We start from the raw sequence: 13506 nt of genomic DNA, 5'->3' as shown, positions 1-13506 counted from the left end.
GCACTGCCCTTAATCCATTTAACCCTGAGTGGACACCGCACATGCCCCAGAGAGCACAGGGCTGGGGGCAAGGTCACAGTTCAACAGCATCCCAAGGCAGAAGAACCCCTCCCAGTACACAACAAAATGAAGTCTCCTATGTCTACTTCTTTCTACACAGACACAGCAACAATCTGATTTCTCTATCTTTTCCCCACCTTTCCCCCTTTTCTATTCCACAAAACCGCCATCGTCATCATGGCCCGTTCTCAATGAGCTGTTGGGTACACCTCCCAGACAGGGTGGTGGCCGGGCAGAGGGGCTCCTCACTTCCCAGAAGGGGCGGCCGGGCAGAGGTGCCCCCCACCTCCCTCTCGGACAGGGCGGCTGGCCGGGCAGGGGCTGAACCCCCGCCTCCCTCCCGGACGGGGTGGCTGCCGGGTGGAGACGCTCCTCAATTCCCAGACGGGGTGGCTGCCGGGCGGAGGGGCTTCTCACTTCTCAGACAGGGCGGCTGCCAGGCGGAGGGGCTCCTCACTTCCCAGATGGGGGCGGCTGGGCAGAGACAATCCTCACCTCCCAGACGGGGTGGCGGTGGGGCAGAGGCGCTCCCCACATCTCAGACGATGGGCGGCTGAGCAGAGACACTCCTCACTTCCTAGACGGGATGGTGGCTGGGCAGAGGGGCTCCTCACATCCCAGACGATGGGCAGCCAGGCAGAGACGCTCCTCACTTCCCGGACGGGGTGGCGGCCGGGCTGAGGCTACAATCTCGGCACTTTGGGAGGCCAAGGCAGGCGGCTGGGAGGTGGAGGTTGTAGGTAGCCGAGATCACGCCACTGCACTCCAGCCTGGGCAACATTGAGCACTGAGTGAACCAGACTCCGTCTGCAATCCTGGCACCTCAGGAGGCCAAGGCTGCCAGATCACTCGCGGTTAGGAGCTGGAGACCAGCCCGGCCAACACAGCGAAACCCCGTCTCCACCAAAAAAGTATGAAAACCAGTCAGGCTTGGCGGCACGCGCCTGCAATCGCAGGCACTCGGCAGGCTGAGGCAGGAGAATCAGGCAGGGAGGTTGCAGTGAGACGAGATGGCAGCAGTACAGTCCAGCTTCAGCTCGGCATCAGAGGGAGACCGTGGAAAGAGAGGGAGACCGTGGGGAGAGGGAGAGGGAGAGGGACTGCATCTTTTAAAATTACACCAAGGGAAATCTGCCCATGAGCAGCATTGGATGGGACCATACCAGGTGACTTAAAATTAAGGATAACCAAGGAAAAAAGCCTTTCTTACAAGCAGACATCATCACATGGTAGACAGCTTTTTTAAGAAAATGGGACAAAACTCCATTTGATCTCCTTCCATTGACTGAGACTTGGTTTTGTTTTGTATTAACACAAAATGATCAAGCCTACATTTTATTTTGTTACGTACTTTCACCAGTCAAAGCAAACAATTTCTAAGGTCTCCTATTCAAAATTTAGCCACTCTCACTAACCAAAGCAATTACTGGTTATGGAGTCATTTAGATGAATGGGAAGGATCACAACTAATAGTAGAATCTGCTCTCACACGTGGTTGGTTAATATTTATAATTAAATGACTTGGCACTGAGCAGAAGCTATAGATGGAAATGAGTGGCCTATGACTCTTGTTAATTTCATTACTTGTAACTTATCTCCATGCATAGGAAACATTAGTGTAACCGGGTCTAATCTAGGTAGTGTCCCAGACTCCCCCTAGAATCAAACTCTTTCATTTGACACACATTATGAAGACTGAAATGCTAAAAGTATTGACATAGACACAGAATCAGAACATGACCATGTTACCCTCTGCCATATAATCAGAGAACTTACTGAAACTAGACATTTGTTCATTGGAAACTCGAGGCAAATAGAATGCATCTATAGCTCTACTATATGAAATAAACAATAGTTTCATTTATTGGATGCATCCATACTCAGCACATATTTGGAGAAGACCCTATTCATTCTTCAATGGAGATGACATGCAAGGATTATTTAATAAAATTCATAAAAATATTTTTTCATCCCACCCCAGTTCAAACTGTCACCATGCAACCTGGTGTCAGTGGAAGGTAAGGCTCTTAAGGCAGAAATAATTAAATAAATCTTCATTGGAAGCTAAATGTGAGAATCAATGTGGAAGACACAGACCAACAAAGTGGGTGTGTTCCAAAGTCTGTTACAAGTTGGAATGCTTTTGTGAGAAAAGTTAAAAGAAGGGAATGAGACTCCTCCTATCAGTTTTTTTTTTTTTAATTTTCTTTTGTTTTACTGACCTGGCAAGGTTCAAATAGAGTTGAGTTTTTGTTTTGTTTTTGTTTTCTCCATTGGAAGGTACAATACAGAGGTTACAATCATTGACTTTAGCTGACAACATAACAAGTTAAACATTTTCCTTGCAAGACAACCAGTGAAACTTCATGATCAGAATCAAATCAGTGTCCTTCTCACTGTCAGTGGGTGAAGCTTCATCAATACATGTAGAGTTTGAGGCACTCATGAACTCAAGATCAGATTCTTTACTCAGGGACAGAATGTAAGCCAATCATAAGACCTTCCACAGGTGGTTAATTTGGACTCCTGAAAAATGTGACCTGTAAGTTTTCACTGGCAATATGCAGGTGCACATATGACAAATAATAACCAGGACCTTTATATCACCCCCAGCTGGTGGGGAATGGGATCCTTTTGACACTTTCTCTCCATAATACCAGGCTACTCATCTTGTGTGGCAATAAAATATATGGTCTACTTCACAGAGAAAGAGATTCTTTTTAAAAAAAGGATTTTTATTATGAAATGAGCAAAGCAATGGGAATAGATGTGAGATTATTCAGGGAGGTAAAGGAAGACAAAGGTTTTGAAAGGAAAAATCAGGAGAATTACATACACTGTTTTGGAAGACTCATTCTTGGTCACAAGTATCAACACCAAGGGGGCCTCAGTGCAATGTTGGAAAGATTCCTCCTCCACACCCTCAATAACCCCCAACATGTTTACCAAGTCTTGGTTCACTCCCCGGATCCCATTAAAACACACAGCTCAACCCTGACCAGCCTCCACCTTCACTTCCCTTTGTAATTTTGACATGACTTTTTCACAGGACCATCAGGTTCCTATGCCTGCAGCACAGTAGCATACTAATATTCTTAGACGGCAGGGTTTGCAGCAGAGAGTTTAACGATCACAGGGTGGCAAAATGAAAAGCTGGGAGGAGACCCTCAAATTCATCTCCCCAAGAAGTACTGAGAGTTTTCAGAGGATCATGGATAGCAAGGGGCTGGAAAGTTGGTGCAGTTTGGTGGCAGTAAGAGGTATGAAGTCATCAGGATGTCAAAACTGCATTCCTTGGTGAGTTGGTGCCTTGCAGGGCCCTTCAGATCACCTGCCATCAGTAGCTTCACTGACATGCAGAACCTGAAAGAATATGTCAAATGAAAAAGTTAATGTTTTACAAGGCCTAAATTGTTGTCTGCAGGGCAGTTAAGGGGAACTGTAATCTAAGGTCTACATGATTTTGGGACAGTAGGCTGCCAGCAACCATGAGGAAGCAGGTCAGAGAGCAAGCTGACCTTATGATGAATGCTGAATGCGCTGCAAGCTTGGTTTATGTTTGTTTCTCCCCCTCCCTTCTTCACTGATTAAATTTATAAAGTTTATAAGTATGGTTGCAATTTCTTCCAGAGTAGCCTTAACCTAAGCCCTGAGACCACTCAAGCCCTCAGTGGCACCTCTCTTCCACCAGCAGGAGTGAAAAAATTGCTACCTTAGGTGATATAAAACCCACAAGACCATTCAATACATGGAGATTTTTATTCTGATTTTGTAGGGACGACTCCTCTGTTTTTATAAAGCTATTTTAACTATAAAACATTTTTGTGATTTTGATGTGGCCAAAGATCTCCCAACAATACTACTTTCAGATTTTAGTTTTCTGTCTAATATCTGGGAAAGATTAGACCCTTCCCTGCCTCAAACTCAGGACTATGCAGGTCACATATTAGTGAAATTCCATCAGTGTTTGTGAAGTTCATGAATGAATGAATTTTTTTTTTTCTGACAAAGTCTTCCTCTGTCACCCAGAGTGGAGTGCAATGGTGCAATCTTGGTTCACTGCAACCATTGCCTCTTGGGTTCAAGCGATTCTCCCACCTCAGCCTCCTGAGTAGCTGGATTACAGGCATGCGCCATCGTCCCTGGCTAATTTTTGTATTTTTGTAGAGACGGGGTTTCACCTTGTTGGCCTGGCTCGTCTTGAATGTCTGAACTCAGGTGACGCACCCAACTTGTCCTCCCAAAGTGCTGGGATTACGGGAGTGAGCCACCTTGCACGGTCTTGAATGAATGCATTCTTGATTCCCACCCTATCCCTAACACTGTCAATTTCTTGATTCATGAACTTCATATGGATATCTGATATGAATGGATATCTGATTCAATCCATTAATCTGGGGAGAGCCAAAAACCCAATCAGGATTAACTGGGTGGAGCTTCAGAAATGCAATCAGATATCACTTGTTGATTGGAAGCTAGCAGTGGATACGTGGAGGGGTGTGGGTGGGAGTTGTGATTAGAAAGGTCAATAAAACCTTCTAAAGACCCACAGTAGAGACACAAAGTCTTCAAGTCTGGAGTTCCTGCTTGGTTCTTCCTGAGGTCTGAGCACCCTGCAAACTGAGTCCAGATCTGGTAAGTCACTAATCTCTCTGTAAGGACACTCCCATCTGACCTACAGTCAGCTGGTCTGGGATGGTGACAGTGCAGCCTAAGATGGCATAGAGTTATATCCTGTTTTGTTTTTTTTCTCATATGAACAATTTGAAGCTTTGCATTTTTTCCTCTAAATGCAGTTTTGTCTTTATTTCAAAAAATTGGATTGTGCTTTGGTTTATGTCATTTCAAAATTCTTGAAGGGAGCAGTGACTCATGCCTTTAACCCCAACACTTTGGGAGACCAAGGCGGGAGGATCATTTCAGCCCAGGGGTTTGAGACCAATCTGGACAACACAGCAAAAACCCATCTCTATAAAATATTCTTTATTGAACGGGGGATGGAGTCTTGCTCTGTTTCCAAGGCTGGAGTGCAGTGGCATGATCTCAAATCATTGCAACCTCTGCCTCCCCGGCTCAAGCAATTCTCATGCCTCAGCCTCCTGAGTATCTGGTATTACATCCAACTGCCAACTTGCCTGGCTAAATTTTGTATTTTTAGTAGAGGTGGGGTTTCACCATGCTGGCCAGGTTGGTCTCAAACTCCTGACCTCAAGTGATCCACCTGCCTTGGCCTCCCAAAGTGCTGGGATTACAGCCATGAGCCACTGGTGCTTGGCCTCTACAAAATATACATATTTTTTAATTAGCCGGGCATGGTAGCATGCATCTGTCTTCCCAATTGTATGGGTTGCTGACATGGGAGAAACAATTGAGCCCAGAAGATTTTGGCTGCAGTGAGCCATGCTCACACCACTGCTGTACTCCAGCCTGGGCAACATTGTGAGACCCTATTAAAGAAAAAAAATCTTAACCAAAGAGGATCTTTGACCTTAATTTTAAACCAATCACATCCTCATTGTAACTCTTCCACCCAAACGGAGACATGGGTGTGGAGGTGCATGCCTGTAATCCCAGCTACATGGAAGGCTGAAGCATAAGGATCACTTGAACCTGGGAGGCAGAGGTTACAGTGAGCCGAGATGGCACCACTGCACTCCAGCCTGGGTGATGAAGTGAGACTCAGCTCCCCCGACACGAAAAAAATTAAATTATACCACCCAGGTGATCATTGGATTCATGAAGATTTCTACTGTGTTTTCTTAGGGACTGTCATGTCTATCTTTGTAAAACTGTTTTAACTCTGAAATATTTTGATAAATTTGATGTGGCCAAGGATCTCTCAACTAAGATACTTTCACGTTTTTTTCTTTCTGTCTAATGTCAGGAAGAGATTCAACTCTTCCCTATCTCACACTCAGAACTACAAAGGACACATATTAGTAAAATTCCATGTTTGTGGAGTAAATCAGTGAATGAGTCCTGGACTTTCACCATATCCCTAAATATTTCACTTTCATGGATGAATAACTAATTTGATAGTTAATCTGGAAGAAAGACAAAAATCCAACCATGATTAACTGGATGGAGCTTAAGAAGTCTAATCCAATGTAGTTCTCCCTCTCTCTCTCTTTTTTGAATCTAGCCAATTTCCCAGGCTGGATTGTAGTGGTATAATCTCAGCTAACTGCAACCTGTGCCTCCTGGGTTCAAGCGATCCTCCTGCCTCAGCCTCCCTAGTAGCTTGGACTATAGGCGCAGACCACTGCACCTGGCTAATTTTTGTAATTTTAGTAGAGGTAGTGTTTTACCATGTTGGCCAGGATGGTCTCAAACTCCTGAACTCAGATGATCCAATGCCTCTGCCTCCCAAAGTGCTGGGATTACAGGTGTGAGTCACTGTGCACAGCCAAAGTGGTTCATTTTGAACATGTGTAAGAGGTGTGTACTGGAAACATCTGTGTCTTGCGAATGATGCATAACACTGTCACATAGCTTTCAAAGCTTCTTGCTGAAATTTTCAATAATGAGGCCGGGAAGAGGATTACGCCTGTAATCCCAGTAGTTTGGGAGGCCAAAGTGGGTGGATTGTTTGAGTCTAGGAGTTCAAGACCAGCCTGGACAACATAGTGAAACCCACTGTCTTTACAAAAAGTCAAAAAATAAAAGATTAGCTGGGCATGAGATCCGAGCTTCAGAGATCCTCGGTAACATTTGCCAGTGCTATGAGTTTATTGCAACAGTGGCTAATAATTCATGGACTAGGAGGGATCTTGCCTGCTCTTTAGAGGTTGGGACACACTCTTCTTGGTACCAGAAGGGCAGAACTATGCCTCTGTGGCCACTTATTGCAGAATGGAATTGGAGTAAACTGAGGGCTCTTTCACACATGCTAGAGAAATGACTTTGGCCCTAGGAGAAGCGGGGATTGCAGGGGATTGGCCCGAGAAACTTGCCTTTTCACTTGATTGTCCTCTAGAGTTTTTCCTCGGAGATTTGTCAGAATGAGCCTCCAGTCCCCATCCAGACTGCTGGAGCTGGCAGGGCAGAGCCTGCTGAGGAACCAGTTCTTGACCATCTTCACCCTGGATGAGCTGCCCAGGGAGGTCTTCCCTCTGATGTTCATGGAGGCCTTCAGCATGAGACGTTTTGAGGCCCTGAAGCTGATGGTGCAGGCCTGGCCCTTCCTCTGCCTCCCTCTGGGATCCCTGATGAAGACACCTCATCTGGAGACCTTGCAAGCTGTCCTGAGGGGACTTGATACACTGGTGGCCCAGAAGGTTCGCCCCAGGTGAGGTGACTCAGGTGGCTTGCGGGGAAGGGTCCAGGCATCCAGGGAAGGGACAGCTGGCTCAGGAGGAGTGGTGGGGTTGGGGAGCTAGGGTGGCTCAGAGCCTTCTGACAGTGCCCATGAGAGGCCTTGGCCTTTGCCCAGATCCTCTGGGAAAGGTCTGCTCACCATACAGGGTCCACTGAGGAAACAGGAGCCTGCTTCCTCCCAGCAGAAAGTAAAGGTATTAGAAGTGGGTACAAGGCAGAATCCAAGGGGGAACAGGATGGAGAAGAGACAGAAGGAGGAGCACTGAGGACAGGAGCAGCTGACTGATGTCCTGGATGTGGAGTGAAAGCTCAGGTCAGGGGTGGGTCCTTGCCTACATTCTGAGCTTTTCCCCTATGTTACTCACAGGAGGTGGAAACTTCAAGTGCTGGATTTGCGGGATGTTGATGAGAATTTCTGGACCATATGGTCTGGAGCCAGGGTCCTCTCCTGCTCCCCAGAGGCCATGAGTAAGAGGCAGACAGTGGAGGACTGTCCAAGGATGGGAGAGCGCCAGCCCTTGAAGGTGTTCATAGACCTCTGCCTAAAGGAAAGTACACTGGATGAATGCCTGAGCTACCTTTGTGGGTGGATCCACTACAGAAGAGGCCTAGTGCACCTGTGCTGTAATAAGGTGCAGAATTACTCAATGTCCACTTCAAGTTTCTGCAATTTATTGGAAAGGATATACCCAGACAGTATCCAGGAGTTGGAAGTCTGGAAAGAGTCCTCTCTGAATAAAACAGGAAAGTTTGCCCCTTACCTGAGCCAGATGAGCAATCTTCGTGAACTCTTTTTAGCCTTCGGTTATGAGCGTGAGTTATACGTGAGCATCCAGTGGCCGTGCATTCCTGACTTGGACTCTCCATTCCTCTGCCTGTACTACCCCCAGATGCTTTATATAAAAAAGATCAGTAATATCAAAGAGCACCTGGAGCACCTGCTCAGGTAAGAAATGATGGTGAGCTTTCTCTGCAGACTATACCACAGACTTATGTTCTTTTTCACAGTAAATGTTAATGGGCATCTACTGTGTGCCAGCCACCGGTGATGTCACAGGGAATGGGACGCTAGAATGTCAACTCATTATGCTCTTCAGTGCTCTATATCCTGAAGTGGGTATCACAAGACCAGTCAAATAAGGGCAGAGGGATGGCCTGGGGTAGATGCCACAGAGAGAGGTGTGTAGGGAGCTGGTTAGTTGAGGGTTCAGATCTAGTGAGGGTGCATTTGTGAACTCCTTGTGAGGAACAGTGTATAAAGTTAATATGATGAAAACACATTCTTCATACAGAGGATGGTATGAAAGAAGGGAAGGTGTGGCCGGTTGTGGTGTCTCATGCCTGTAATCCCAGCACTTCGGGAGGCCAAGGCAGGGAGATCATGAGGTCAGGAATTTGAGACCAGTCTGGCCAACACAGTGAATCCCCGTCTCTACTAAAAATACAAAAAAAAATGTCACCGGGCATGCAGACAGGCATCTGTAATCCCAGCTGCTTGGGAGACTGAGGCAAGGGAAGTGGAGGCTGCAGTAAGCTGGGTTGGTGCCACTACACTCCAGCCTAGGTTACAATGTGAGACTGTCTCAAAAAAAAAAAAAAAGAAAGTACATCAAACCTGTGCATTTCACAGTAGCAGCTCTGTCTTCAGCAGCTTAGCAAACTGCTCTAATTCCCTGTCTGTAAAATGTTGTTTTGAACTCCAGGAAAGATAATTGATATCAGAAGTGCATGCTTCTGGGATGGAGGGTGAGGGAGTAGGTGTGAGAGTGGTACCAATCACACAGGCAAGGGTGAAAGGACTGAGCCTAAAATGGAGTGGCCCCTGAATGATCTGGGTCTTCATCAGGCAGCACCTTGCACGCAGACCATCATCTGATGATGGGAACAAACTTGTGTTTGGGTGAAACAGGCTTCCACATTGCAGTTACTATAACACCTGTGTGGTAGTAAGGTGCAGAATTAATCAATGCCCACTTCAAGTTTACCGTTGAGATGATTTCCCACCCCCCTCCTCTAACTGGCACCATTGCCCATAACTAACTTCTTGCTCTCCCCAGGTACCTCAAGAACCCCTTGGGGGCCTTTATATTCAGTGATGCTTACCTAACTGATCGGGACATGGAGTGTCTGTCTCAGTACCCAAGCCTCAGTCAGCTAAAGGAGCTGCGTCTGATTCATATCCTAATGTGGACCACCAATCTTGAGCCCCTTGGCGTTCTGCTGGAGAAAGTTGCTGTTACTCTCAAGACCCTCGTCTTAAAGGACTGTCGGATCCAGGACCCCCAACTCAGGGTCCTCCTGCCTGCCCTGAGCCACTGTTCCCAGCTCACCACCTTCAACTTTCATGGAAATGAGACCTCCATGAATGCTCTGAAAGACCTGCTGCGTCACACAGGTGGGCTGAGCAAGTTAGGCCTGGAGTTGTATCCTGCCCCTCTGGAGAGTCTTGACTACAAGGGTCATGTCAATTGGGAGATCCTCACCCCAATTCGGGCTGAGCTGATGCGTACACTCAGGGAATTCAGGCAGCCCAAGAGGATCTTCTTTGGTCCCGTCCCTTGCCCTACGTGTGGCTCATGGCCATCTGAGAAAGTAGACTTCCATCTTTGCTCCTAGGGAAGGCCTGGTTCGTGGGATGGATAAGCTTTCTTCTGGACACTTGGGAACTAAAATATTGTACATGGGTGCATTTTTTAAATTTTTATTTTATTTTTTATATTTTTTATTTTATTTTGTTTTATTTTATTTTTATTTTATTTTATTTTTTGGGACAGAGTCTCACTGTGTCCCTCAGGATGAAGTGCAGTGGCACAATCTCAGCTCACTGCAAGCACCACCTCCTGGGTTCAAGTGATTCTCCTGCCTCAGCCTCCCAAGTAGCTGGTGTTGTGGGTGTATGTCCCCACGCCCGGCTAATTTTTGTATTTTTAGTAGAGACAGGGCTTCACGATGTTGGCGAAGGCTGACCTCAAACTCCTGACCTCAAGTGATCTGACCACCTTGGCCTTCCACAGTGCCAGGTTTACAGGTGTGAGCAGCAGGGCCCGGTCAGCCGCTTCTTCAAGGAAGCACACAGCCGCGTATTTGAGGCACGTGCTCACTGTGAGTGGAAAAACAAAGGTGACTCAGCCAGGGGCAGGACTGGGTAAAAATGCTGACTTGGCATCAATGAGGCCTTCAGGGACCTGTGTCCTAGACTTAGAAATAGAACCTGAAGTTCTAGAGTGATGCAGGAGTTACCACCACAAGGATGGTTATTTAAAAATGTCAAAAATAAATGGAACCTGAATGGAAACTTTCTGGTGTCTTCCATGATTGATCAACCTGTTTTAGACATTTATACATCAGAAGTCTCTAGAAATCTGCCTCCTGGGTTCAAGCAATTCTCCTGCCTCAGCCTCCTGAGTAGCTGGAACTACAGGGACCCGCCACCATGCCTGGCTAATTTTTGTATTTTTTATAGAAAGGGGGGTTTCACCATGTTGACCAGGCTGGTCTTGAACTCCTGACTTCAGGCAAACCATCTGCCTCAGCCTCCCAAAGTGCTCAGATTGTAGACATGAGCCACTGCACCTGGCCTGAAATTCTGATATAAGCATAAGATGTGTAATGTTCAAATCATGGTAACAGGGATAGCCACCATCTCAAGAATTTATCATTTCTTTGTGTTAGCAACATTCCAATTCCATTGTTTTAATTATGTAGAAATTTACTATGAACTATTGTCAACATGATTTGCCCTATTGTGCTACTGAACCCTGGATCTTATTCCTATCTGTGTTTTTATTCCCATTAACCATCCCCTTCTTATTATCTGTTTCCCAGTACCCTTCCTAGCTTCTGATAACAGTCATTTTACTATTTTTAAGTTTCGTGTTTTTAATTCCCAATTATGAGTGAGAAGATGCCATGTTTGTCTTCTATAGCTGGCTTACTTCACTTAACATAATGCCCTCCAGTTCCATCCATGTTGTTGCAGATGACAGGATTTCATTCATGTTTATGGCTGAATGATATTCTATTGTGTGTATTTACCACATTTTCTTGATCCATTCATCTGTTGATGGACACTTTGTTTGATTCCACATTTTGGCTATTGTGGATAGTGCTGCAATAAATAGGGGAGTGCAGGCTGGGTGCAGTGGTGTATGCCTGTAATCCCAGAATTTTGGGCGTCTGAGGCAGGTGGATTACTTGAGGTCACGAGTTCGAGACCAGCCTGACCAACATGGTAGTGTAGATATCTCCTGGATGTATTTATTTAATTTTGGATATATATCCAGCAGTGGGATTTATGGTTCATATGCTAATCCTATTCTTATTTTTTGGAGGAAACGCCATACTGTTTTCCATAGTAGCTGTACTAATTTACATAACTACCAATGTTGTACCAGGGTTCTCATTGCTCCATATTCTCTGTAGTATTCATTATTTTCTGTTGGATTTTTATTTTTATTTGTTCAGAGACAGAGTTTTGCAATGTTCCCCAGGTGGGTTTTGAACTTCTGGCCTCAAGTGATCCTCCCACCTCAGCCTCTCAAAGTGCTGGGATTACAGATGTGAGTCACTGCACCGATCTACTGAGTAAATTAGAATCCTCGCAGGAGGCTGTGACTGTGGGTTACCTGGTTTATATCAGTTGACACAAATGTATTAGGACCTGGGAAAGCCTAAAAGTGAATGACTACAGCAGGGTGGAAAAAGCCTGAGGAAAGTATGAATATTGTGTAACATTCTATTACACAAACCTGGGTTTATACTTTTTGTTGATAGATTTTATGCCAAAAATGTAGGAGAAAAATGCCAAGCAGGAAATGCTATCACTTCTGAAGATGAACTCATAGAGATGGAAATTCTTTCAGAATTTATTTTTCCAGCTTTTTTGGGGTTTTTTGTTGTTGTTTTGTTTTTGTTTGTTTGTTTTGAGATGGAGCCTCTCTCTGTCACCAGCTTGGAGTGCAGTGGCGCGATCTTGGCTCACTGCAACCTCCTCCTCCTGGGTTCAAGCGATTCTGCTGTCTCAGCCTCTTGAGTAGCTAGGACTACGGGCGGACACCACCATGCCCAGCTAATTTTTGTATTTTTTAGTAGTGATGGGGTTTCACCATGTTGGCTAGGATGGTCTCAATCTTTTGACCTCGTGATCTGCCTGCCTTGGCCTCAGAAAGTGCTGGGATTACAGGCGTGAGCCACAACCGCGACCGGCCTTCTTTTTTTTTTTGAGACGGAGTCTCACTCTGCTGCCCCGGTTGGAGTGCAGTGGCGAGATCTCAGCTCACTCTAAACTCCGACTCCGTAGTTGAAATGATTCTCCTGTCTCAGCCTCCTAAGTAGCTGGGATTACAGGCCTGTGCCACCATGCCTGGCTAATTTTTATATTTTTTAGTAGAGATGGGGTTTCACTATGTTGGCCAAGATGGTCTCCATCTTCTGACTTTGTGATCTGCCTGACTTGGCCTCCCAGAGTGCTGGATTACAGACATGAGCCACCGCTCCCAGCCTATTTTTCCTGTTTTAAAAGTTGGTTAATTCTGTTGCGTTTATTTTAGAGTTTATATCAGAACAATTTACAGTAAGATACACCCCTACTAGAGCTTGTCATACAGTCAAAGACAAAGTAGTTAGTACTTTTACAAATAGTAGATATGCCTTTGGAGTGATTCATAATTTTAAAATGTTATGTAAACTATGAGAATTTCTCACTTCTAGTGGAAGCACATTAAATATACACCACGAGTGAACAAGATTTTGTCCTGAAAGGACGTGTGTGTGTGTGTGTGTGTGTGTGTGTGTGAGAGAGAGAGAGAGAGAGAGCCTCACTCATTCACCTAGGCTGGAGTGCAGTGGTGCAATCTCAGCTCACTGCAACCTCCACCTCCCAGGTCCAAGTGATTCTCCTGCCTCAGCCTCCTGAGTAGCTGGGACTAGAGGCACACACCACCATGCCTAGCTAATTTTCTTTTTGTATGTTTTGTAGAGAAGGCGTTTCACTGTTTCACCAGTGAGCCACTGCAACTGGCCAACATCTCTTTATGATAAAACTCTCTACAAAAACCTCAGAATAATAAAGAGTATTTTTCACACACCCACAGCCAACATCATACTGAATGGAGAAATTGAAAGCCTTTT

The 13506-nt window shown here is 45.6% G+C and overlaps 1 protein-coding gene across 1 annotated transcript; it reads left to right on the top strand.

The window, feature by feature from the left end:
• The first annotated feature begins 7061 nt into the window (after positions 1-7061).
• On the top strand, positions 7062-13080 carry LOC134729814 (PRAME family member 10). Its single transcript, XM_063601852.1, has 3 exons — positions 7062-7348; positions 7745-8323; positions 9435-13080. Exons 1-3 carry the CDS (start codon positions 7062-7064, stop codon positions 9991-9993), a joined length of 1425 nt encoding a protein of 474 aa, XP_063457922.1. The 3' UTR covers positions 9994-13080.
• The last annotated feature ends 426 nt before the right edge of the window (positions 13081-13506 follow it).

This window comes from Pan paniscus, chromosome 1 (assembly GCF_029289425.2).
Source record: "Pan paniscus chromosome 1, NHGRI_mPanPan1-v2.0_pri, whole genome shotgun sequence".
Classification (NCBI taxonomy): Eukaryota; Metazoa; Chordata; class Mammalia; order Primates; family Hominidae; genus Pan; species Pan paniscus.
This window is presented reverse-complemented; position numbering and strand designations above follow the sequence as displayed.

Bases quoted from the DNA above. Each gene is read 5' to 3' on its own strand.
- LOC134729814 (XM_063601852.1), top strand. From the start codon at position 7,062: ATGAGCCTCCAGTCCCCATCCAGACTGCTGGAGCTGGCAGGGCAGAGC. The intron at 7,349-7,744 runs GTGAGGTGACTC...TGTTACTCACAG, and splicing joins GCCCAGAAGGTTCGCCCCAG to GAGGTGGAAACTTCAAGTGC. The intron at 8,324-9,434 runs GTAAGAAATGAT...TGCTCTCCCCAG, and splicing joins CACCTGGAGCACCTGCTCAG to GTACCTCAAGAACCCCTTGG.